Here is a 27,267-nt window from a genome sequence, read left to right on the forward strand (position 1 = left end):
TGAATCTCTAAATTTCCCATAACTGGTCCTGTCCTTTGTATGCATATTTATGAGTGAATGAATGGGCAGGGACTTAACTTCTGTATCTGCTTTACTTTGAGCAATGAGGGAGGCAGAGAAAGGCTTGTATTTAAATTGTAAGGAAGGAGATTCAACCTTTTATTTGAGGTCCAGAGCTCTCTATAGCTGGAGAAGAATAATAGAACTTTTCCTGACTAGAGGTGCTCCTGGTAATTTTAAGGATACATTAACTTGGAACATTCTGTAATCTTCCCGTAAAGTAAGAATCCCTTTATAATAGTATAGTGACAACTTGGTAAATCTCCCTCATTTTAGAGCCTTTATGCCATGAGAGTTAGAATAAACTAGAAATGCTAAACAAACTCCCTTTAAAAGCAGTAACTCATGGGAAATAGCTACTGGTTAATGATATCAGGATTTTAATAGTGACAGGAAGGAAGGAAAGAGGAGAGTCGCCTCATTTCCCTGCAGGTGGGTGAGAGAGAGGAGCACTGATAGCTTGTTATCATCTATCCCGCAGGAGGAAGGGTTGCTTTTGTTGGAGACCTGTTGGTCGTTACCCTTTGAGGCTCTGTTGTGATGCCAGGCAGCTGAATAGGTTGGTGTAACTGCCCACACCTACTTCCTGGTGATACCAGATTCTGTCTCAAGCTTCAGGCTGTTAGCATCAGAGGATTGTGCCAGGAGTAGGGTGAGGACAGCCGGGGGTGCAGGTCTGCTCCTTCCCTTTTGAAAATCAGAACCCATGGGTTTTGAATTTAGTGAGCTGGTCACTGAGCCTCAGTTTCTTTATTTTCCTTTTCATTGCCATATGAGACCAGCTTCACAGATCACAATGTTTGACAACCATTGGTTTCTTTAGTGATGGGAACATTTTAGCAGGAAAAACCAACCAGCCATCTCACACATCCACCAGCCCAGCCTGTAAGAGCAAGCCTGGGACATAGGAAAGGGACCTTGGTAGGAAGAAGATATGGAGAATCCTACAAAAGGCCACTGTAGTCAAGTGCTGAAGAGAAATGTGTTCTGCCTCAAAATTTTCTCTGGGTTTGGCCTTGCAACTCTAATTGTTTTGGAGCTCACCTTTGATGCATGTGTGCTCTAGGTTTTGACCCCTTGAATTGTAGACTGTTTTTGAAGGGGTAGTATTTAAATCTCCAGTGTTACAGAGCTAGATGTCTCAACTGAGGCATCTGTCCCCTGGAGGGTACTTTTCAGGATGATATATTCTGTGCCCTTGTGTTGTCATTTTATGATCTTTTTGAATAACACATTAACCCATTCATCTGGCCTTTGGGGGGAATAAGTCTTTTATATAAGTTATTTCCTAGATAATTATTTGTTCGAATATCAGGTCTTTAAATTTTTAACTTTATTATTTGATTGTTGACCTGATAGAGTATTTACACGCTTACTTTCCTAGGAGAAAATCCTGGATATATTTCACTCTGTCCTTGGTGATTTTTAGACTTTTATGAGCATCATCTATTATGTTCTTCTGTGCTATGGAGGTTTCTTTGGGGCTACTGGGATTATAAGTCCTATGGGATATAACGATTGGTGCTAGATTGCTGTATTGTTTGAATTCTTATCTCTGCTTTTTTTGTAATACTCTCTCTTGCTTCCTACCATCTTTCTTCATGGTCCTTCCTTAGTTTTCTCTTGCTTTATTCAGTTTTGCTTTATCCTAGGAGCCTGTTACCTTCTGCTTCCTCATTCCTGTCTTTTGCAGTTTTTAATTTGCTTCTAGTTAAGCAACCAGATAAATACAGTCAGCTCCAAATAAGACTAAATAAACTGAGTTAGGGCCTGAGAGTCTGGCTAAATTAAGAAACTTTAGTGTTTTTCCTTTTTGAAGTCAACTAACTTTTCAAACTTTTTCAAAAAAGGTTTTATTTATGGGGTGCCTAGGTGGCTCAGTTGTTTAAGTATCTGCCTTTGGCTCAGGTCATGGATCCCAGGGTCCTGGGATCGAGCCCCACAGCAGGCTCCCTGCTTAGCAGAGTCTGCTTCTCACTCTGTGCCCCTACCCCCTGCTCATGCTCACTCTCTCTCTCAAATAAATAAAATCTTTTATAAAATAGAGAGAGAGAATGAGTGGGGGTGGAGAGACAAGCAGACTCCCTGCTGAGGAGGAGCCTGATGTGGGGCTCGATCCCAGGACCCTAAGATCATGACCTGAGCCAAAATCAGACGCTCAACTGACTGAGCTACCCAGCCCCCCTAATTTTTTTAACTTTTTAATGAAGTACGGCATACATACAGAAAAATGCATACATCGTTAGTGTACAGCTTGGTGAATTATCCTAAAGTGATAATGTATCAACTAGATCAAGAAGTGGAACATCACCAGCACTCCAGAAGCTCCTTTGATGGCCCTTTCCCAAGTTCCACCTTCTCCCTCCTCCCCAAGGGAACCATTCTCTTGGCCTCTAACACCTCTAACAGGCTTTGCCTGTTCATGAGTTTTATTGTGAGTGAAATAATAAAGTATATATTCTTTTTAAAAACACCTTATTGGGGCACCTGCCTGGCTCAGTCAGTAGAGCATGTAAATCTTGATCTCAGCATCATGAGTTCGAGCCCCATATTGGGCGTGGAGCCTACTTAAAATTAAAAAAAAAAAAAAAACCAACTTTATTGAGATATAATTTACATATCATATAATTCACCCATTTAAAGTGTACAATTCAATGGTTTTTAGTATATTCACAGAATTGTGCAACCATAACCACAATCAGTTTTAGAACATTTTTATTATCCCCCCAAAGAAACCCCATTCCTAATTGCAGTCACTCCTCATTTCCCCCCAGCCTCCCAGCCCTGGGTGTCTACTAATCTACTTTCTGTATCTATAGATTTGCCTTTCGTATAAATGGAATCCTGCAACATGTGGTTTTTTGCATCTGGCTTCTTTCACTTAGCATGTATTTTCAAGGTTCATCATTATACTTCATTCCTTTTTATGGTTGAAAAATACTCCATTACGTGAATATACCATGTTTTGTTTATCCATTCACCCATTAATGAATATTTGGGTTGTTTCTACTTTTTGGCTGTTACGAATAATGCTGCTCTGAACATTCATGCATACATTTTTGTGTGGACATATGTGTTCATTTTTTTGGGTATATGCCTAGGAGTGAAATTGCTGGGTCATATTGTGACTCCATGTCTAACTTTTTGAGCAATTGCCCAACTGTTTTGCACAGTAGCTGCACCATCTTATATTCCCATCAGCAATGCATGAAGGTTCCAGTTTCTGTACATTCTTGTCAACACTTGTTATTGTCTGTCTTTTATTGAAGCCATCCTAGTGGGTGTGAAGTGGTATCTCATTGTGGGTTTTTTTTTTTTTAAGTGGCATCTTTTCTTCTAAGTAAATGCTACCCCTGATGTGGGGCTTGAAATCACAACCCCTGAGATTGAGTCTTATGCTCCACTGACTGAGCCAACCAGGCGCCCCTCATTGTGGTTTTGATTTGCATTAAGTATATATTCTTTTGTGTCTGGATTCTTTTGCTGAACTTCATTATGAGATAAAATCTATTTTGATAAGAATATTATCTAAGTTATTGTGGAAAACTTAGAAAATATGTAAAAATTGAAAGAGGAAAATTGAAAATGTATGGACGTTGTTTGGCATATTATTTTCTTTTTCTCCCTTCTCTGTGTGTTTTAACATAATTGGCATCAAACTGTATGTACAGTTTTGCATTACGTGATTTTCATTTCATATTGTATTATAATTTTTTTTATTTTTTTTAAAGATTTTATTTATTTTTTTGACAGAGAGAGACAGCGAGAGAGGGAACACAAGCAGGGGGAGTGGGAGAGGGAGAGAGAGAGAAGTAGGCTTCCCGCTGAGCAGGGAGCCCGATGCGGGGCTCGATCCCAGGACACTGGGATCATAACCTGAGCCGAAGGCAGATGCTTAATGACTGAGCCACCCAGGCACCCTGTATTATGATAATTTTTGTGACAAAAACTCTTCAGATCATTGAGTGAAGGTATATGATGACCTATTCAGGGATGGTTTCTGGTTGTGATGAAGATTTTTTACATATATCTTTCACTTTTTTTTTAGGAGCAGAAAATGGTTATTATTCATTACATATATGAATTATTAAAATCTGTAAGAAAGCTACAGTTAGTTTTGATTTTTCTTTAGGATATAGAGAAGTGAAATTCCTGGTTCAGTGGCTCTCTGTTTTGAAGATCCTTAAGTCACCCTGATAACCTTATTTTACAGGATTGTGCCATTAGCCGTGTGTAATAATGTCTTTAAGTCCCACTGTTACAAAAAAGAAATCTTTGTGTCCATAAGTGAGAAGTAGCATTTTACTGTTTTAATTTGCATGTCTTTAATAACGTGAGGTAGGACAGCTTCGTCTGTCCTTTAGAGTGGAAGTATACCCATATGATAGTAACATTTTGATAACTTAGGGAATTACCCTGTTTTGATTTCACAGACTTCCCTTTGTTATCTATGTCTTCACACACTCTTCCATTTAATCTTCACCTTCTACAGGGAGATGACCAAGGCCTGAACCAACTAGAATTGGCCAGGCCGTACCAGGCGGAGGCTGGGCAGGTTCTAAATTGTAGTTTGCTAGGAAAAGCCTGGAGCCAGGACGAGCACCTTGTGCTGGTTTTTATGCGATATGATTTTCATGGTGAGGATTGAAAGAACTGGCAGAGGCCAGGATTGATTTGGAGACTGTACCTGTGTGCAGCTCAGGAGTCAGCCTGGCTTGACTGTCAGGCACACAGTGTTGGGTGTGAAGAAGCGATATGGCAGGCCCATGACTTGAAAGCATCTTCAGCCAGCTAAGATTTATTGGGTTTATGGCACTCCAGGTTTTTGGCAATATGAACACATAATTTGTAGTGAAACTTGCTGGATCTACTTATGAATGATACCTCTTAGTTACTACTAGTTGATGTTTCAGTTATCAAAATGCAATAACAATAATGCTTCAAAGCAAGATTATTTCCAGAATATTTTGGATCCCTTTATAAAATTGGCTGTTTGGTCAAAAACATTTTAGATCTGTTTATGGTCAAATATCACTATATTCAGAATCAAGAGGATGCATACTTTGTCTCTTTGTGTATAATCACACACACACACACACACACACACACGATTATAGAAGAAATATATGCATTTTTGGCTTTGGGATAGTTCAAGGCTTGACCTTATGCATCCCCCACTGCTTGCCTTTCTCACTGTATTCCACCTCCAACGGTGTATAGGTCACTTCACTTCCATCCCAAAGAGCAGTACCACTCAACCAAGAACTTTGGCCTCTGTGCCAGTGAGTAATGCCATGTGCTGAGTTTATAAGCCAAGCCTATGTTCCTCCTGTGCTTCTGTCCACTTGATCAGGAAGCTGACCCTGGGTTTTTTTCTCTTCCCAGGGCTAAGCTTTTACCTCCTACTTGGCAAGACAGAGTGGCTTAAAAAGGCCCCTGGTGGGTGTCTGTAGACATAAACTCTTTTTTTTTTTCTCTGTCTCTTTCCCCCATTTTTCTTTGATGCTAGCTGCAGTCCCTTTTTTCCACCAGTGATAAGATTCAAAGATTGGTATAGTTTTGGGTGTAGCATTACTACAGGCAGAAAACTTTGGTTTGAGCTCCTTAGGTCTGTGTAGCAGAGGAAAAAGAAATTCTCAGCATCGTGCAGTCTGACTCACTAGAATTTGGGGCCCAAAATAAGGTACATTTCTTTGTTTTGCCAGCCCCATCTTCTGTGCAGAAGATTTGGGTTCCCTGGCCAGTATACTAGGGTGTGTTCTCATAAGATCCCCACATGGTCATTGTTACAAATTCATTTTAGAAAACGTGGGAAATACGGAAACATATAAAGAAGAAAGGGATAACTCATCTAAAACTTGCCACTCTGAGGCAATGACTGTTAATGTTTCAGTGTATATTTAGAAGGATAAAAGACAAAAAGGTCTTTAAAGATGTATTTTAAAAGTTTGAAATTATGTTCATATGTAGTTTTGCATCTTCTTTCTGCTTAATTGTATTGTGTATTAATTTCTCCATGTTTTCTAAAACTTAAACATTTGTTCCATGGTACGAGTATATAATAATTTCATAGATATTTAGATGGCTTTTCTAGTTCTTCTGTTTTGACTTTAAAAAAAAAATCTAGGGGGCGCCTGGGTGGCTCAGACAGTTAAGCGGCTGCCTTTGGCTCAGGTCATGATCTCAGGGTCCTGGGATCGAGTCCCGCATCGGGCTCCCTGCTCAGCAGGGAGTCTGCTTCTCCCTCTCTTTCTGCTGTTCCCCCTGCTTGTGCTCTCTCTGTCAAAAATAAATAAAATCTTTACAAAAAAAAAAAAATCTAAAGATCTTTATTAAATAAATAATTTATGAATGAAGCAGCATCCCATTTAGCAAGTAGGGGGGGGGCTCCAAGATCTCTGTTTTGACTTTTTTTTTTTAAAGATTTTATTTATTTATTCATGATAGAGAGAGGCAGAGGCAGAGGGAGAAGCAGGCTCCCCAAGGAGCAGGGAGAGCCTGATGCGGGACTTGATCCCATGACCCTGGGATCATGACCTGAGCTGAAGGCAGATGTTTAACAATCTGAGCCACCCAGGCGCCCTCTTTTTTAACTTTTAACTGTTGAAGAGGCCTTTTAGCTAAATCAGGACTGGACGTTTGCTTTTTTGACTGTGTTGTTAGTCAAATTTTCCTCCTTTAAAAAAAAAAAAAAGCTTTTAAAAAGCTTATTTTATTATAGTTGGGAAGAATCTTAGACTGTGTTGGATAATGACAAAGAGACCGAAAAGAAGATACTCTTGAGTTACTTAAGTTACTTGATTAGATATGTAAACACATTTTGGTGACCTGAGCTGACTTTAACCTTGGAGTCAGCGAGACTTGGCCACATAGGGTGTGCTGGGAAGGATGGACGGGATCGGAATTCAGCGCCACCAGCAGAGCAGCTTGAGCATTGTAAGGTGAAGAGCATCCCCCCTTTACATTTGCTGATGAGAGACAGATGTAGTTCTCCAGAGTCAGATTGTTGTCTCTGTCTTGTTTGCTTTCTCCAGCATCCTGGGACACTCAGGCGGGACATAGTTCTCCTTCACATACTGCAACTTGATCTTCTGACATAGTCCAAATTCCTCCTTACTCCTCAAATAATAACATCTCAATTAGATAAACTCCATTTTTTTGTTTCTGGGCTGTATTTCAGTCATAGGAAAAAATGCAAATTACAACAAAACAAACACATTAACAAGGATTTATTTAAAAGCAAATAAGCTCCCAGAAGCCTCAGGCTTGGTACAGCTGTAGTTCAGTCTCCAACACATGTTTTATGTCCACATTGAGAAGTGACATTTCCGAATGATCAAGCCCTGTATGAACCTGAGTCATGTAATTACGGGAAAAAAAATCATTTATTGAAGGATTTTGGACAAAAATGTTTGAAGGCTGTTTTAATCAGAGGAGGTTGAAGAATAGTGGTAACTTTGGGCAAGTTATTTCACTTTACTGAGCCCAAGTTTTTTTGTCTGAAAATAATGATGATAATACTTAACAACATAGGGAACTTCTGGGGGTTAATTTTATAGGAACTAACACCTATAAACAATTAGTATAATGCCTGATACGTTATAAGCACTCAATTATTAGCTGTCATTATTGTTACTGTTTTGTTTCAAGTATTGTATTTGCTAGGTGTTGGGGTAAATAATATTGAATAAGACATTCCAGATCACTGTGTAATGGTGGAGGCAGATATGAGGTTTTGTGTTCTGGTGAAATGAATAAAATACAGTGTAATAAATGATATAATACAGTTATGACAAAAGAGCCACCCATGAGTTTTAGTGCTTTTGGAAGTAAAACTTCAGAGCTTTTCCAGTGTGGCCATGTTCTTTCTGTCTTGGCTTCACTTAGAATTTTTCTTTTTTTTTTTTAATCACACTTGAAAAAGGTTAGCAATGATCAGGTCCCACTGTAGATAATTAAATCAGCATCTCTGGGCTGCTCCCTCTTCGTGGTTTTTGTTTTTGTTTAATTTCCCTAGATGATTCTAATGTGCAGCCAAGGGTTAAGAGCCAATGCTTTAGATATTTTCTTTTCTTTCTCTGTGACATTTTCCAGGTTTATATAGGATAATTCTTTTTTTCTTGACTTTTGAAACTTAATAGAAACTCTGTAGAGTTTTAGAGTTTATAAAATGCTTTTATAAAAACATTTTTTAATGAAAATGGTTTTATAGAGTTTGTAAAATGAATCTCATTAAAGCTTCACAGCAATTCTTTTGGAAAACTATTCTCATCCCCATTTTGCAGAAAACATAGCCGATGCTCAGAGAAAACACATGAAGTGAAAGGTGGTGGAAAGAGGATTTGAATCCAGGTATTCAGCATCCAGTCTTTCTATTTCTATTGCATTTCTAGTGGAAACTTCCAACCACTGTTTATGTACATGGGGATCTTCTCTTGCTGCTGTATTTTCTACCTATATAGCTCTATGATCTGTTGTGAAATCTTTGCTCATTGTTCATCTGGCTGAACCTTTTTGTATTTCTCACTTTCATCCTGGCTCTAATGCCCTTGACCCTACTTCCACCTTAGTTGTAATTTTTTGAAATGCAATAACTATTTCTCAACACGCTTATTAAAACTTTCTCTTTTAGATAAGATATATACCCTTTCCTAGTCTCTATTTCAGCAATGAGTCCCTGCCACCAAGTCTTTGCGGTATATGCAAGTTTGTTTAATATCCAGATCTACTCTTTTAACAGTGCAAATATCCCTTGCTACCCAAATCTGTTTAGTTCCTGAGTTTGGATCATGAGAACTTGAATACAAGGGACACCTGTACTTAAGTTACTCATGTTAGGTCCTTCTGTGGTAACTCCCTTTCCCCTGTGGCCAGATGCCAACGCATTTACAGGCTCTGTGTGGCACTCTCTACTGTTCTCATTGAGTTGTCTTTCCATCTTGGATGGAAGCTCCTTTCCTCTTGTCTCCTTTCTTTCCTCTCTCCTTTCCCACCCAGCTCCCAGCTCCATCCTACCAAGGAAGGAGAGTGAGGGAGTGCATTTGAAGGATGGGAGTGGAGGGCATTCCAGTCATAGGGCAAGTATGTGTGAAAGTCTAGAGGCCTTACAGTTTCTTTCAAGGGCCCGTTGTTGCCACAGCTGGCTAATATCAAGGGCCTCTCAGCCTAACTTGTGTTATGTGAAGACTTCCCCACCAGAGGTGAAGGTGAGGAGGAAAGAATGGATGAAGGACTCAGAACCCTGTTTGAGCATGGCTGCATTCTGTACCCTGGTATGGAACACTGTTGAATGGACTCTTTCTCTATCACCATTTTTCATGGGTCTTACCTGGTTTTACAGTATTCATCCATTTGTACCAATTTCATCCCTTATGTTTTAGTTAAGTATTCTTCATCAACTTAGTAGTTGTCCATAAAGTTAGATTCAAAAGATGAAACTTTTCTCAAGACAAGTGTTATTATTCTGTTCTTTCCAATACAGTCCAGAAACCAAATTTCACTTTTAGATGCCATCTATGAACTCAGCTGTTCACATTTCATCTTTCTCTTAAAATTTCAGCAGTGTTGTCCTTCCAAGTTCTGCTTCTTACCCAGAATCACTGGAAATAAATTCTACGTTTCTTCTGGCATAGAATCAAGGAAAGTGGGTGATAATTTGGTTTGGTGAGTTTTGGCAAGCTACCTCTTCCCCGAAAGTAAGCCAGCTCCTGATCAAATCAATACTGCCATGTCCATTCCCCATAGGAGGAGATCATCAATAGCTGTTGCTTTGTTGTCTTCATCCTGGGATTGGGTAAAGCATGTCTTGAACCAGTTTCTGTCTTTTCCCTGGAGCCCAGGATTCTGCTGCTTCTGTACTACGGTGCTATGGAAAGAAAGAACCTCATGTCTAATATTGCCGTGCCAGTTGGATAGACTTCATTCTTTTTCTTTTCAGGGCCATGCTTCCAACTCCTCTTTTTTTTTTTTTTTCTTTTCTTTTTTCTCTTTTCTTTATAAGGGGAAAAAAGTTCTCTGTAGATCTAGGCCTTAAGATTTTATTCGAAGGGTAAAGAGAAGTTTTATGAAATTTGAAGCTTTACAGATTTGTTTGACTCTTACTTTATTTAGTAACTGGATATTAAGGATCATCCTAACTGAAGGGAAAATTGGAACGATGGTCAAATTTATATTTATAGTAGGATGTATAGAATTTAAACCAGTAGGTTAGTTAATCTTTTTCCAAACACCACACCCACATTCTATAAAATTCTATAAAATAAAGGTTTATTTTAAGAAGGCTCATATTCTATTTTTCATAGAAGTGACAAATTTAAATAATTTCTCAGATTGTAGCAATGCTATTTATAGATGACATACTCCAGTGATAATTACCTTTTTTTTTAAACCTGCAAAAATACAGAAAGATTGATTTTAGGACATATATAAAAATAAACTAAGGCTTAATTTTGCAAAAAATTATAAAAGGCAAACCAAAGCAATGTCAGATGAGGCCCAAAGCAAAAATCAAATCACTTGTTGGGACTCTAAGGGAAGAGCTTGGGGGAAGATTTGGGATGCTAGGAGTGTCATCGATGGCCAACTCAACTGCTTTGCTTTATAAACCAGAAATCACAGGTTCCATGAGTCACCTAAGATAACCAGTGGTTTGTGGCAGAGCCAGAGATTGGGCCCAGGTTTCCTAATTCCCACTATTTTTTCCTTCTGGACTCCCACTATTTTTCTTTCTTCTGTAACACGTACTAAAGGATGGTTATTAGGTTATTCTATGTTTTGTTTTGTCTTGGTAAGAAGTAAAATAAATAGTCCCTTGGGTCTCTGCAGTGGGGAAAAAGTCACCATCGTGAAGGAGGAAAAAGGGGCAGAAAAAGGAGCCTTTGTGTTTGTGTGTGTTTAGGGAGGTTTCCTGTAAAATGTGCTTAGTTTGTGATGTAGTGATTTAGGGTGGGGTTGACCTAGAGCAGTTTTTGCCCTAGTTACAGAGGTTGTGGAAGTCCTGTTGCCTGTTGAGTCGTGCCCAACAAAAATCTTGTCGAGCAGCCTCTGCACAGCACTTTGTACACAGCGATTGGGGGATAAGTGCTTAGATGAGTTGAAGCGATAGTGGCAGGAATCATAAATCAGATTTAATGCAGTCCTGATAAAGAATTGTGTATTGTCTCCACTCTGACATTTGACGGATACTGTGCATGAACTGTCCGCCGTGACACATAATGAAGAACTTGATTTTGGCTTACTTGTTTCTTAGGAACATGTGTATTCGGAGAACTCCCCCACCCCCACTGGGAGTAAATATGAGAGAGGGTTCCTACACCACACACTTGCCATGCTTCAGGCAGTTTGTGTGCCCCAGCCATATGCCGTGAGGTTTGTCATTAGCCTTACCACACCTGAGACTTCCTCTTGGCAGCTGTCCTGTGCTTCTTCCCCAAAAGGAACAACCCAAAACAACTAACAAAAACAAAGGTTCCCTGCCTTCCTGTCTATAACTTCTGAATCCGTAACTATCTTCTGAATTCCTGCCTTCCTGTCTATAACTTCTGAATCCTCCTCTTCTGTCTCTCCCACCTCCTGTTTAAGGCACTTCTCTACCTCTTTTCTGAACCCCCCCCCCTTTGCCCCTCACTGAAGAATGCTCTTTCTGCAGGTGTCTCCCTTCCGTTACCTCCTTCCCCTCAGTATGCAAGTCCCTTTTCCCTGTAAGTCCCCCACTAGGCAGAGCATCTTTCCTTCTTCCTTCCTTCTATAACAGAGTCTCTTGCATATGAAGGGTGGTTGTCTTGCAGTCAGTCATTCGGTTTCCTTACGTTTTCTTCTCTCTCACCCTCTCTGGTCAATATTCTACTTCACTGAAACTGCACTTTCAGCTTCTTAACTTGCTGTTCCAAAGGACCATCTCCGTGCCCATCTTACTTGACTTTTCTGTAGTCATTTACATTGCTGCTTCCTTCTCTCTGGCTCTTCTGGCTGCTCTTACCTTCTTTGGCTTCCTTATTGTGACTTGTCCCTTCTGTGCCATCCTTCCTCAAGAATCTGGCTGCTTCCTTTTTTTTTTTTTTTTAAGATTTTATTTATTTATTTGAGAGAGAGAGAGCACAAGAGGGGGGAGCGGGAGAGGGAGAAACAGACTCCCCGCTGAGCAGGGAACCCGATGCGGGACTCGATCCCGGGACTCCAGGATCATGACCCGAGCTGAAGGCAGTCTCTTTAACCAACTGAGCCACCCAGGCGCCCCTGGCTGCCTCCTTTTCTCATTAGATGTTCCCTGGGTTTTTTCCTCTGTGTTCATACGGTAAGAGAGTGCTGCTCTGATTTAACTTTCCAGCTCAGATTTCTTTCCTGAGCACCAGACTTCACCTCACTGGGGATCCTGTAGGTACCTCAGATTCAGCGTGTTCAAAGCTCTACTGTCCCTCAGTCTCTTCCTCTGTTCCTGATTTCATTATCCATCTAAATCAGATACTAAAAACCTTGGTGTCATCCCTCATTTCTTTTTTTTTTTTTAAAGAGCTTTTTTTGTTTTGTTTTGTTTTTATTTATTTATTTGACAGAGAGAGACACAGCGAGAGAGGGAACACAAGCAAGGGGAGTGGGAGAGGGAGAAGCAGGCTTCCCGCTGAGCAGGGAGCCTGATGTGGGGCTCGATCCCAGGACCCCGGGATCATGACCTGAGCCGAAGGCAGATGCCTAACGACTAAGCCACCCAGGCGCCCCCTTCCCTTATTTCTTCTTTGTATCCCTTAGTATAGTATTACCAGTCACTTGTTTCTTTTCCATCCTGAGTCGGCCACACCATCAGGGGTGCTGCTAGTGCTGATGGCTTTTATTGGTCTTTTTTTTTTCTTTACTGGGAAATCTTCTCTCTCTTTTTTTTTAAAGATTTTATTTATTTATTTGACAGAGACACAGCAAGAGAAGGAACACAAGCAGGGGGAGTGGGTGAGGGAGAAGCAGGCTTCCTGCAGAGCAGGGAGCACGATGTGGGGCTTGATCCCAGGACCCTGGGATCATGACCTGAGCCGAAGGCAGACGCTTAATGACTGAGCCACCCAGGCGCCCCTTTACTGGGAAATCTTCTCTTTCTTCTGTAGCTCACATTTTCCCACTGTCCACACCAAATGGCTCTGGCTTTGATTCTCCTAAATGAGTGCATAAGGCCATAAGCCAAACTGTTTCAAGATGAAGTAAGGTGTCAGGTATAAAATGCTACAGGGAGATTGAGGAAGGTGAAGCCCAAGAAAGAAAATACTGGATTTGATGATTCAGGTGGTGTCTGACCCTGGGGGAAGTTTTGTAGTATAGTGAAGACTCCCCACACCCATTTCTCCTTTTGTGTACCTTTGTCTGAGACAGCATTCAGGTAGTATCCTTCTAGTCACTGAAACTTTGTTATCAGGGTCCTTCTTCTCCTTTGCTCACTTTATCCAATAATAAATTTTGCCAGTTGACACTTCAGTCTTCTCTCTCATTTGTGTCCCTTTGATTTTTTTCCTCCTTGAATTTGAATCTTCATAAATCGTCTTTTTGTTATCATTCACATTTAACTGATCATCAGGTTATGATGGTTCTTCTTCATAATCAAGTTGTAAATCTGTCCCTTCTTTTTATTAAATATCTTTTTAAAGATTTATTTATTTATTTTAGAGTGAGGGAGTGAGTGGTGGGAGGGGCAGAGGGAGAGAATCTTCAAGCAGACTCCCCACTGGGCGTGGAGTCTGATGCGGGGCTCAATCCCACTACCCATGAGATCATGGCCTGAGCCAAAACCAAGAGTTGGAACTTAACCAACTGAGCCACCCAGGCGCCCCTTAATATTTTATTAAGTGATCTCTATACCTAACGTGAGACTCAGACCCACAACCCCGAGCTCAAGAGTTACACACTCCACCGACTGAGCCAGCTAGGCGCTCCCCTATAATCTTCTTAATTGGAAAATGCAGTGGACAGTTTTTAGTTCTTTGTCCTATTTTATCATTCTTAACACCATTCATCACTCTCTCCTTCATAACCCTCTTCTCTTGACTCTTGAGACTCTATTCTCCTGCTTTTCTTGCCATGTCTTTGGTGGCCTTTTCTTGGTCTCCTTTGAGGGCCCCCAAATATATTTGTTCTCTGACTTGATCTCTCATGACCATGTCTGGGCAATCTCAGCTATACTCATGATTTCAACTACCACCCATCTGTTGACTTGCAAATCTTTGTCATTAGGGTACACTCTTCCACTGAGCCCCAGATCTGTATTCTTCATTTATTTACCAGGTACTTCCACTTGGAGGTTCCACAGAACTTTAAATGCAGTGGATTTGAAAGGGGACTCATTATCATCTTCCCCAGACTTCTTTTTCATTTTGTCTTGATGAGGGGTACCATCAGTTGCTCATCATCTAGATAGGACACCTTGGGGACATTAATGCCTCCTTTCTCACTGTCCCCATTCATTAGGTCACAAATCCTACTGAGTCTACTGCCTAAATTCCTAAATCTCTCAGGTCTGCCTTCATGTTTCTGTCCTCACTGCCTTAGCTTGGATCCTCATTATTTTCTTGCCTCATCAGTGCCTTTGTCTCTTCACTGCCCTCCCTTTGTGCAGTTGTGTCCCCTTCTTCCTCCCTACTTCCAAATCCCATATTCAGCTGAAATTTGAGTGCTTATTATATCTTACTTACATGTGAAATGTTGTGCATGCATCTTACTTAACCACCACATTAAATTACCATTCTCCCTTTTACTTTGGAAGGGAGTAAGCCCCGGTCTCACAAATACAAGTGGTGGGAGAGCAATTTGAACCCAGGCCTTATGCTCCAGAGCCATGAACTTAACCATTTCAATGAGAACCTTTCATTGGCCACCGCTCTTTCCATATTCTAGTCTTTGGAAGCAAGTCACTATTCAAGGTAGAGGGTTAAGGTCCAACTCCTGAGAGGGAACTATTGACATTGATTATTTGGAATTCTATAAGGAAGACTTATTTCTTATTTATTTACTCAATCATTTATGTTTTATAGATGTGTTTATTTCATACTTGGGTTTATAATTCAATACTATGTTACTTATTTAACCAGTTCTCATTTTTAAGATGTTCAAGTTATTACTAACTTTTTGCTATTATAAAGCCTGATGAATGAATATTTTCTTAGAAGTCTTGGCATGCTGTTTGATGGTTTCTTTAGATATATTCCTCAAAGTAGGATTGTTGGGTAGGTGCATTTAAGTCTTCTATACACGTTTCTGGAGGTGGGGTTTTCACATAAGCATCTGTTTTTATATTGCTGTGTCTTTCTAGGAAGTTACTCTAACACCCTTGAGATTTTGCATCCCTCTTTGGGATTATAAATAGTTCATCTTTAAAGCCAGGAACTCAACTAGGCGCTTTGATTTATTTACCTGTGTAGAGTATTGTGTCAAAGAACGCACTGCAATATCGGGGAAATTCCCAGCATGACGCCCAGGAGTTTCTGCTGTGGCTTCTGGACCGAGTTCATGAAGACCTCAATCATGCTGTGAAGCAGAGCGGCCAGCCTCCTCTGAAGGTGAGGGTGTGCACCCTGCTGGGGCAGCCAGGGAGCCATGAGCAGGGAGCTCTGTGGTGGTTTAGTGAATGGAGTGAGTGTAGATTCTTTTCTCAAACCTCCCCTGAGGAGTTGTTGCAGTTTGCATTTAGTTAATATAGTGAAATCAACTACGCTCTGGGTGAGTATAAAATTCAGGGATACTTAGAGGAGTTTTCCCGTGTTTACTGCTTGCTGGCAGCATAAGAGAGATGCTCTGTCTAAGGAACTTAGAGTCTAGTGAGAGGGGACATATTTGCATGTATGACTAGCTTTAGACTACAATCAGGTGATTCCAGTTCACTAAGCTGTTTTTAAAGCAGAAATTGGTTTCTTTTCCAGTGAGACATGTAGCCTTGTAGCTCACTGAAATGAATACACACTCAAAAAGGAAATGAATGGAGGTCTTTGCTGTTACAATTGGATTTGAGTATAGGAACTGAACCCCTAGAATATTCTACCAAGAAACGGTGATTCATCCTCAATTTTTATGCATGCAACCTTAATATGATTGGTAAAATGATTTATATAATGGAAATAATTAAGACCAAAGAGTTGTTATTTTCTTGCCACTTTTAAAGTTTTTGATAATTCTGCACTGTATCTCGAAATTTCAGTCTGTGCTTTTGTAAGGTGTTTAGTAATTCTGATTCAAGGTCCTTCTGTGCCCGGACACTCTGTACTGTCCTAGGACCATGTGCTTGTGGCTGGCTCTCCCACCAGACTGAGATGTACTTAAGGTCAGGCACTGTGTCTTATTTATTTTTGTGTCTTAATGCCCTTTGCGGGACTCTCTGCAGGTGCTCAGTGACTAATTATCGGGTGGGTGGACATGAAAAGGCCAATTCAGTATGCCGTCGAGTGGCTGGGCATCCCAGCGAGCAGTGCAGCGGGCAGGGGCTTGAGCAGGTGGGCACCGTGGCTAGGGTTATTTCCTGGAAGAGGCCAGAGGAAGACCTTCAGAGCTGGAGGGAGATGGGAGCACCCTGTGGAAGGACTGCCGGACTGGGTGGGGTGGAGAGACCAGCACAGGCATGGTCTGTGGGAGAGCCTGTGACATGCGTCCTTGTGACCCCCGTCCTGGCCGCTGCGTTCCGATGCCTGGAGCACATCCTTTTCATGGGAACATCTGGACTTGATGTACTGCTTGTAGAGGAAGTCAAGGACATTTGTGACTGTTTCAGGTTCATCTTCCATCAAGAATTGGTACTTCTAACGTGTGAAATTGTACTTTCCCTTTTTTTAGCCACCATCAGAGACTGATATGATGCCCGAGGGACCATCTTTTCCTGTCTGTAGCACTTTTGTACAAGAACTTTTTCAAGCCCAGTACAGGTATGAACATATCAAATTGTCTCTTACGTGGTCTGCTTGACACAGCTCTAGATGATCTTACTGTGCGTGTCTTTCGTTTTTGTTTCTGAAGATCTTCTTTGACATGTCCTCACTGTCAGAAGCAGAGCAACACTTTTGACCCTTTCCTCTGCATTTCTTTGCCAATTCCTCTACCCCACACAAGGTAAGAACAGATGTAACAAAATTACGACTGTAAATTCCTGTGTATTCCTTTCCTCTGTAGGCTCCTGTTAGGGCTCCTTACGTATTGAGACAAGTAATGGGATTAGTGATAACTTGAATACAGGCATTGTAAAAACCTTACAGAAGTCTGTAAATCCTGGTCTCAATGTGCAGGGTGAGCAGGCACATGGGGCAAGCGTCTTTTTACAGTCCCTGTGGTTGTCGTCTGCTCAGTTGCTCATCCACTGATAGTGTGGGGCAGGGGGAGGGTTGTTGAGTGCCTTCTAGATTTTCTAGAGACTTTATGTTGCACTTTTAATTAGTTGCTTTATTTGAACTGTTTTTCAAAATTTTTGAGAGTTAATGCTGTTGTAAAGAACATTCAAACCACAGAATCAAGTGTTGATATGTTATATTTTGTTTGACTGCCTTTTCCAGAGATGTCTTGATTATTGTTTTCTGGTTCCACTTAGGTCCAGATGAGATTTTTTTTTTTTTCCCCTTTGGCTTCCAAATAAAGGTGTGGGTTAGCTTCAGTTTTGTGTTAATTTCAGATCAGGTTTGTTTTGCTTCTGTATTTTAGTTGAAGTAAGTGCCTAATGAGAAGATCTGACTTTGATCTGCACAGGCCTCTCTATGTTACCGTAGTGTATCAGGGGAAATGTTCTCACTGCATGAGGATTGGTGTGGCCGTGCCTCTGTCTGGGACTGTCGCCAGGCTTCGGGAAGCAGTGTCTATGGAAACAAAGATCCCCACTGATCAGGTAATAAGCCTGCTCAGGCCAGTTACATATGAACCATAAAAGTGTTGCTTTCTGTTTTCCTGGAATTTTCTAACAGTCCTCTGCCAAGTATGGTTAGATAGAAATGTAAAACCAGTTGTGTCTGTATTGAGGAAAGAAAAATCAAGACCCAAAGAGGGAAAATGTACATCAAAACTTTTCATGCTTCATTTAATTGTACATATATTTTTAAAAGCAAAGCTGTGACTTGACACCAAGACCTTCTTTTAGCTTTGTTTATAAAGTATAATTACTCAGCCTCTCTTAAACTAGCCTTATGGATGCTTATGTGGGCGATAGGAAGAGCATCCCTGTGGTATTTGAAGGTCACAGAGGCTTAGAAAACTCCACTAGTGGCTCTTGAAAACCCCTCTCCATTGTGGTGATAAGAATGGATATCTTCCTGCTGGTACAGGACATACAGATGCTCAGTATGGTCGCTTCCTGCTTAAAGCTGGGTCAGAGACTCACTTCATTTAGACGAGAGGAAGGAATGTTGTGCCCCTTCTGCCTTCTTTTTTTGGGTAAATTTTTGATAAGTAGTTATATTTAAATTGACCCAAAATACTTTTAGCCTATTTGTTACTTGACATTTTTGCATACAGTTTTTACTCAATTCACTATTATGATTTTATTTAGAAAAACGTTTCTTATTTTAGATTTACTAAGAAAGATGATCCTGTGGTAGAATAAGTTTTCCCTAGATAGCTTCTGGAAGCTGCTATGTAATCACATGATTAATAAAGGTGTTTTGTACGTTGGCCTCATGTGGCTTCATTTGGGAAGTTACCACAGTAAAACAAATACAACCAGTGGTATTACCTTAATATGGCGAATATCTCATATTTTCATAGGCCAAGTACTGGTGTGTTGATAAAATGTTCATATTCTTCCTTACTCTCAAGTGCTTTTTGATTCTTTTTTTCCCTTCAGGATGAGGGATAAGACTGAAAGAGGGAGGCAGGCTGAGCTGTGTGTGCAGGGCAGATCTGGTTGTATCTTTATTTTATTTTTTTAAAGATTTTATTTATTTGACAGAGAGAGACACGGCGAGAGAAGGAACACAAGCAGGGGGAGTGGGGGAGGGAGAAGCAGGCTTCCCGCAGAGCAGGGAGCCCGATGTGGGGCTCAATCCCAGGACCCTGAGATCATGACCTGAGCGGAAGGCAGACACTTAACGACTGAGCCACCCAGGCGCCCCCTGGTTGTACCTTTAAAGCTTCCAGTGCTCTCGGGCTCTTTCTGCATGTGGTTTAAATGGCTGATAGAATTACAAGTTTGTTTTTGACCTTAGCTTGCTGGAGAAAATAAATTATCTTGCATGTTCACCTGCAGAAAAACAATGTGGTTATTAAACTCATCAGAAGAAAAATGTGCTAGGGATATTTTTCTTGGACTATTTGTGGAATGTGCCACCAGCCTGTTTCACCTCACAGACTCATAGTATGTTTGCATTAGCAGAGGGGATTTTAGGGGTCCCTTCCAACCCCCTCATTTGAAGGAGGCCCAGAGAAACCATGTGACTTGTTCAAGAGCATAGGGCTGGTTGGTGGCAGGCTGGGACTGGAACCTCTTCATGCCCAATCCAGTGCTTTTTCTCTAGACAGTGCTGCTGAGCATGTAATGAGCATCTAAATGTTTCCTTTGTTTTTTTCCCCATCTTTTTTGTTTTGTTTTGTTTTGTTTTATTGTGAAATACTCAGCCATTTCAGAAACAGGACTCAGAAAGTGGAAGTATCTTGTCCTAAGTATCTTAGAACTAAGAGTTACTAACTCTAATACTGTGTTGTATATTCACTCCTATTTTTTCCTGTGCATATACTACACTTGTTATTTTATAAAAATGGAATTGATTAACACATTATTCTTTATGTTACATCTTATTTAACTAGGAGATCTTTCCATGTTGGTGCAAATATATTCGGCTCATTCTTTGTAATTACAGTAGGACTATAATATATTTAACTAGTTCCTATTGTTGGACATTTGAGTTGATTTCATTTTTTTTTCCTATTACAAAATCCGTGGTTGTATGTCATTTTTTAACCTGAAACAAAGAAAAGTTACTGATGTAGGAGAAAGTCTTGGAATCAGATGTGGACTCTGTGCTTGCTGCGAGACTGAATAGTCAGATACTCGTTGGCAAGTCTCCCACCTCTCTTCAGTTTCTTCCCCTTGTGAGACAAGGGGCTTATACTTTGTCATTTCCTGGGGGCTCTTCTTCACGAAAACTTAGAGGAACTCTGGATTCAGTGCCATAGTGTTCTGAAATGAGAGCATATATACATTTACAGAGGATATCGTGCTTCTACAGTTCGCTTACTAAAGGCAGATAGTGTGGGCTCCGTGACGTGTTTCAGAGCCCTCTCACGTCCCCGCAAGCCCTGACGGGCTGGAAAAGCTCATGGTAGAATCGGGAGATCAATTCTTATTGGCTTTCCAGTTACCCAACTGTTTACATTTTTCCCATTTTTAGATTGTGTTAACGGAAATGTACTATGATGGGTTCCATCGTTCCTTTTGTGACACTGACGACCTGGAAACAGTCCATGAAAGCGACTGCATTTTTGCCTTTGAGACTCCAGAAATATTTAGGCCTGAAGGAATTCTCAGTCAAAGAGGTAAATGAGCATCTGTTTCCATAAGGGTTTGCAGGTTTCACAACTGTCTGCCCTTTGAGGTGTCTATTATGTGATGGCATACTTTTTAAAATTATGGTAAAATACACATAACACTTATTTTTATGATGGTATAAATTCTATGGTAACATTTCTCTGGAAGAAGGCAGTTCTCACTGTTTCAGGCAAAGATATTTCCTTAGTTTCTAAGCCCCTATCTGAGGCTCAGAACTGACTGAATCCTTCCTCCTTTTCTTTTAAGTGGTTTCTTTTTTTTTTTTTTAAAGATTTTATTTATTTATTCATGAAAGACACAGAGAGAGAGGCAGAGGCAGAGGCAGAGGGAGAAGCAGGCTCCCCAAGGAGCAGGGAGCTCAACGTGGGACTCGATCCCAGGACCCCGGGATCATGACCTGAGCCGAAGGCAGATGCCCAACCATCTGAGCCACCTAGGCGCCCTGTTAAGTGGCTTCTTAAGCATCTTATGACAGCATTTGGGAAGACGCATGATGCCATAGCTGCCTTTTTTTTTTTTTTGCATTTTGTTACCTGCTCCAATGCTTAATTTCTAAATTCTAACTCTCTGCTATAAAATGTTTTCTTGATACCTTGCTTTTAAGAAATTTGCATCAATAGGCAGCAAAAGAAAGTACAGCTGTGGACAGTGCCATTCCTTTTCCTATGATTTGGGCTGTGATATAGAATTTAGCCTGTCTCTCAACTGTGCTTGGAGGATTTGGGGGCTATTTCTGATTTTGAAAGTTGCTAGGCAACTCAAACTTTGTTCTTGGCCTTAGTGTTCTTCATGGTTCTGGGGCTTCTGTTCTTTTTCTTTACTCCAGTGATTATTAAAGCTTGAGAGGCACCTGGGACATGGTTAGAAATGCAGATTCTTGGACCCCACTCCAGACCTACTGAACGAGAGCCTCTGGGGGTGGGGCCCAGCATGCTGTTTTTCACAGGTGATTCCAGTGCACACCAAAGCTCGAGAACTGCTGAACTGAGAACCTAGTCCCAGCAGTGTCTTTCTGCCATGATTTTTAGAACTGAACCTCCCTGCTCATCCTCTTTTCTTCTCCTTCCATACCCTGACTTTTCTTTTTTTTTTTTTTTTTTAAGATTTTATTTATTTATTTGACAGAGAGACACAGCAAGAGAGGGAACACAAGCAGGGGGAGTGGGAGAGGGAGAAGCAGGCTTCCAGTGGAGCAGGGAGCCTGATGTGGGGCTCGATCCCAGGATCCTGGGATCATGACCTGAGCCGAAGGCAGATACTTAACGACTGAGCCACCCAGGCGCCCCTCCATTCCCTTTTAACTGTCCATTGGAATCTCTGCTTAGAAGTCCTGCGTCGTCTTAACACTCAGCATTTCTTAGACCTGATCCTCCTGCGTTTCTTCTCTGGAATCATGGTACCACCATCCTTCTTTTCACCCAAGGTGGATCTAAGCACTTCTCCCTCAAAATTCACATAGAAATGATTAAACACTATGCAGTTTTACTCCTCATCCTCTTGCCACTGGTACAGCTCAGACCAGTCTCAGCTGGGCTTTTCTAGTAATATCTCTACTATCTTTACCCCTAGACTTTCTTCTGTTTTTTTTCCATGGTGCCACCAGACTTATTTGGATATACATTTCTGATCATATTATATGCTTATTGATTTGCCAGTGTTTCCCCTTTGAGATTAAATCTGAACACCTTGGAAGAATGCATGGCCCGTCATGGTTGGTTCTTGCCTTTCTTTCCAGCCTCTTTACTATACTCCATCTCCTTCCCCATGTACCCTATCTAGGTTACTCTGTATTTCTCGAATATGTCATGTACTTTTATACTTTCCAACTGTTTGCTCTGTTGAGAATTCATTTCTCCAGCTCCTTTCTCAGCTCCTACTTTGTCTCCCCTACACACGCCTCCCTGCATCTCCCCATCTCACCCAGTCCTAAGCAACCACTATTCTACTCTCTGTCTCTGTAGATTTCCCTACTTTAGACGTTCATGTGAACAGAATCATATAATATGTGGCTTTTTGTGACTTGCTTCTTTCATTTAGCATAATGTTTCAAGGTTCATCAGTGTTGTAGCATGTATCAGTCCTTCAGTCCTTTTTATGGCTGAAGTGTAGTCCATTGTATGTATATACCACATTTTGTTTATCCAGTGTTTATCCATTTTGTTTGTCCATTATCTGTTGATGGACATTTGGGTTGTTTCCACATTATGAAGTAGTGCTGTTATGACCATTCATGTACAAATATTTGTTTGAATACCTGTTTAGAGTTTTTTGGGGATACACCCACATACACACCCCTAGGAGTGGAAACACTGGGTCATGGTAATTCTGTGTTTAACTTTCTGAGGAATTGTCAGACTGTTTTTTGCAACAGGTGAATCATTTTTCATCCACCAATATATGAGGGTCATAATTTCTCCACATTCTTGCCAACATTTATTATTTTCCATCTTTTTTTTTTTTTTTTAGGACACAAAGTTTGCTTTAAATATTTTTTGGGGGGAAAGGACACCACACTTCTACTCAATTAAGAGAAACATTTTTACAGTCTTGAGGTCTTTTATTTACTTTACATTTATCATGCCATGAATTCATAGGGAATGGGTTCCAGCAGTTTGGGCTCCTTTCCATTAGTTCTCACGAAGTGTGCTTCTCTGGGTGGGGCAGGCTGGCGCTTCAGTTGAACCCAAGTACCTTTCTCTTTGGCTTCCTTCTTTTTCTGATCATTTTCCTTCACACTCTTCAGGAATCTGTCTCGGCTCTTTGAGTGTTTAATATACTCAATGCGTACATTAATTCTCTTGGCAAGAATCTTGCCCTTGTTTGTTTACAACAATGCCAACAGCATGCTGAGTAACATTGTAGACTCTTCCAGTTTTGCCATGGTAACATTTGTGGGGCATTCCTTTTTGAACAGTGCCCATTCCCTTGATGTCCACAATATCACCTTTCTTATAGATTCGCATGTATGTGGCCAAAGGAACAACTCCATGTTTTCTAAAAGGTCTAGAGAACATATAGCGGGTACCTCTCCTCTTTCCCTTTGTGTTGGTCATTTTGGCGAATTACTGGAAGATGGCGGTTCCGGCCGAAAGGAAGCTATTTTCCATCTTTTTGATTATAGCCATCCCAGTGGGTGTGAAGTGGTGTGTCTTTTTGCTTGTATTTGCATGATAAATGATGTTGATCATCTGTTCATGTGCTTGTTGGACATTTGTTTACCTTCTTTAGAAAAATGTCTATTCAAATTTTTTCCCCATTTTTAAATTGGGATGTAAATTTACTGAGTGGTAAGAGTTCTTTATATATGCTGGATTCTAGACCCTTATCAGGTATATGACTTCCAAATATTTTCTCCCATTCTATAGATTGCCTTTTCACTTTCTTGATAGTGTCTTTTGATGCACAAAAAGTTCTTAGTTTTGATGAAGTCTAATTATTTTCTTCTTTTGTTGCTTATGCTTTTTGTTGCTTATCTAAGATTTCATTGTTAAATCCAGGACCATGAAGTTTACCCCTGTGTTTACTTGTAGGGGTTTTGTAGTTTTAGCTCTTACATTTAGGTCTTTGCGCCATTTTGAGTTAATTTTTGAATATGGTTTGAGGTGGGTGTTCAGCTGCATTCTTTTGTTGTATGTAAACAGTCAGTAATCCTAGCACCATTTGTTGGAGATACCATTCTTTCCGCTATGAATGATCTTGGTGCGCTTGTTGAATGTCCTTATTTTAGTTCCTCTTTTTCTTCACCACCTACTTCGATAGGTGCCTCTAGTTTCTGAACCTTTACGTAATTCTGTATGTTGGGTTGGTCAGCTTTCTCCATTGCCAGCCTAGGATTCCGTTATCTCTGGTATACCCATATTTACATTATTATTTTCTAAGGAGTCTGTTATTTCAGTTTTAATTTTTCTTTGACCTAGCAGCTTCTTTTTGTTTTCTAGTTGCATTTTCATGTGTGTGCTTTGTTCAAATTGTTTTCTACTTTTATTACATTACAGTAAAAGAATACTCAGTTATCACCTTTTCCAGAAAGCTTCCCCCCCCACCGCCCCGCGGGGCACCCCCCCCCCCAGTCGGGCTGGCTGACTTCCTCCTCCTTGCTCCAGTCACATCTTCTGCTAATCTCTGACACCAGCACATTGTGTGCAAATAATCTTTTTTCTCCTCTGTCCTTCCACCACACTGCGAAATTCTCTGTAGTTGGGGCTGTGTTTTATCTTTCTGTACCCAGCAGTTCAGTATAGTTCCTAATGCATAACAAGAGCCCAGTTAATGTTTGTTCAACTGAAAATTTGCTCAAATCCCCTTTCACACCCCCATGGCTAAGGGTTAACACTAAGTTTCTGTTTTTAATTGAATTTGGTGAGGTCCAAGTTTATCATCTACTGACCAGAGAGTGTCTTTTGGAAGACTATACCACTTATTGAGTATGTGTTAGCCTCTGTTAAAGCCTTGTAAATAACTTACTTGAGACATATGAAGCTGCTACCTTCCCCACTTTGCAAATGAGAGAGCGAAGACTTGGGGTGGTTGAGTAACCATCCCAGTCATGCAGCTGGTAGTAAGTGGGTGTGCTTTTTGAACACAGAGCTTGATTTCTGTGCAGTTGAGTGGTACCCTTCATGTCATGAGGGACCCTCATCACTTTAGAACAGGTCTTCCCAGCCTTCTGCAAGGAGGTGGGAAATGAGGTCGTTCATTGTCTCAAATTCAGACTTCTTTTATTTTTATTTTCTCATACCGAAGTTTAAAATGGCTATGGAGTGAAATCTGTTCTTCCTTTTGTGATTTCTTTTTGGTGTTTAAGCTTAAAAAGTTACTCTCTCTAATAGCTTGATGAAGATTCCATTTTTTCTTACTTCTAGTTTCTGTATACTTTTTTTTTTAAACTCTAATTCACCTGGAATTTATTTTGATTAACCACATACTAGTCATTTTAAATTGCTGTAATGCTGATGTCCCTTAATAGGTTTGGCAAGTCTTATATTGCTGGATATTTAGGTTATTGCTAAAATGCTGCTACGAATACTTTTGTATAACCACTTTTTATTTTATTCTCCTTTTGGTGGTGGTCTTATTTGTGTGTGTGTGTGTGTGGTGGTGGTGGTGGAGGGCTTTTGTCTTTTTTCTTTTAAGATTTTTATTTATTTGAGAGTGAGTGAGAGAGCACGGGGAATGGGGAGAGGCAGAAGCAGATTCCTCCTGATCAGGGAGCCTGACGTGGGGTTTGATCCCAGGACCCTGAGATCATGACCTGAACTGAAGGCAGATGCTTAACTGACTGAGCCACCTAGGCAACCTGGAGGGCTTTCTTCTATTTCCAAGTTTGGGTATAATTTCCTTAGGTTGTACTTCAGAGGATTAAAGAAGTGAACAGTTATTTTAATTTAATTTTATTATTTTTTTATTGAGGTGTAATTCACATATAACATGTTAGTTTCAGGGGTACAACATAATGATTCAATATTTGTATATACTGCAAAATGATCATCACAGGAAGTCTAGTTAACATCCATCTCCATATAGTTACAAAAATTTTTTTCTTGTGATGAGAACTTTTAAGATCTACTCTCTTAGCAACTTTCAAATATACAGTACAGTATTATTATTAACTGTAGTCACCATGCTGTACATTACATCCCCTTATTTATTTTATAACTGGAAGTTTGTACCTTTTGATCCCCTTTCACTAATTTTGCCTGACACCACCCAACCCCTGCAACCACTAATCTGTTCTCTGTATATGTGAGCGTGGTTTCATTGTTGTTGTCTTAAATTCCACATATAATGAAATCGTATGGTATTTATCTTTCTCTGACTTCTTTCACTTAGCATAATGCCCTCAAGGTCCATCCATGTTGTTGCAAATGGCAAGATTTCCTTCTTTTTTATGGCTGAATAGTATTCCATCGAAATGAACAATTGTTTAATCAAGCACTTAATTGAGTTTCTCCTAAGTACAGGGCATTGTACTAGGTGCTGAATTGCTGAGTAGCTCTGATTGACAGCTCTCTTTTCACCTGATTTTCAGCAACCTGTATCATGCCAATCAATCATATATTTTTGTTCACTTAAATGTAGGTCCATCTAGTGTGATTGATTGTATTAAAGTTGACATGTCCTGTAATGGCTGTGACTCCCATAAGTGTGGTTTATCTTTTGTTTTTTATAATTCTGGCTCTTTAATTAGGGAGAAGAAACTGCAGTTAGAATATTGAAGATCATTCCACATTTACTAGTCTTAATTTTTTTTTCCAATTTATTTGGTTACTGGTTGCATGGTCTTACCTTAAATTTGTCTTGGTGGATCATCTCTGCAAACTTGCTCTTCTAAAACTGTATCCAGTATTCACTCAAGTGAAGAGGTTATTGTTTTTTATTTTTAAAGATTTATTTGAGAGAGAGAGAGAGCATCCATGGGTGGGGGGTGGAGCAGAGGGAGAGAGAGAGAATCCTCAAGCAGACTCCCCACCACCTGTGGAGCCTGATGTGGGGCTCGATCTGAGGACCCCGAGATCATGACCTGAGCTGAAATCGAGTCAGATGCTCAGCTGACTGAGCCACCCAGGTGACTTCAAGTGAAGAGTTTTAAATTTCAGTTTTCAAGATACATAAAGCTAGTTTAAAGGAAATGATGGATGCTCAAGTTATTTTAATGATGGGATGCCTGGGTGGCTCAGTCGGTTAAGCCTCTGACTCTTGATTTCAGCTCAGGTCTTGATCTCAGG

General features: G+C 40.4%; 1 protein-coding gene and 1 pseudogene across 4 annotated transcripts in view; one reads left to right on the plus strand and one right to left on the minus strand.

Annotated features, from left to right (window-relative positions):
- The window catches only part of USP31 (ubiquitin specific peptidase 31), a 215,662-nt gene that overhangs the window by 13,223 nt on the left and 175,172 nt on the right, over positions 1-27,267 (plus strand). For all 4 annotated transcript variants that reach the window (XR_013448820.1, XR_013448821.1, XR_013448822.1 and 1 more), the window contains exons 2-6: positions 15,453-15,590; positions 16,855-16,943; positions 17,035-17,127; positions 17,755-17,890; positions 20,385-20,529. Coding sequence is in view for 1 of the 4 variants with exons in the window: in XM_036105242.2 (XP_035961135.2) it covers positions 15,453-15,590; positions 16,855-16,943; positions 17,035-17,127; positions 17,755-17,890; positions 20,385-20,529 (601 nt within the window). In the remaining 3 variants the exon portion in view is untranslated. The remainder of the gene's footprint in view (positions 1-15,452; positions 15,591-16,854; positions 16,944-17,034; positions 17,128-17,754; positions 17,891-20,384; positions 20,530-27,267) is intronic.
- Positions 22,980-23,632, minus strand: LOC118543860 (large ribosomal subunit protein eL21 pseudogene; annotated as a pseudogene).

The sequence above is a fragment of the Halichoerus grypus genome, chromosome 6 (assembly GCF_964656455.1).
Source record: "Halichoerus grypus chromosome 6, mHalGry1.hap1.1, whole genome shotgun sequence".
Taxonomy (NCBI): domain Eukaryota; kingdom Metazoa; phylum Chordata; class Mammalia; order Carnivora; family Phocidae; genus Halichoerus; species Halichoerus grypus.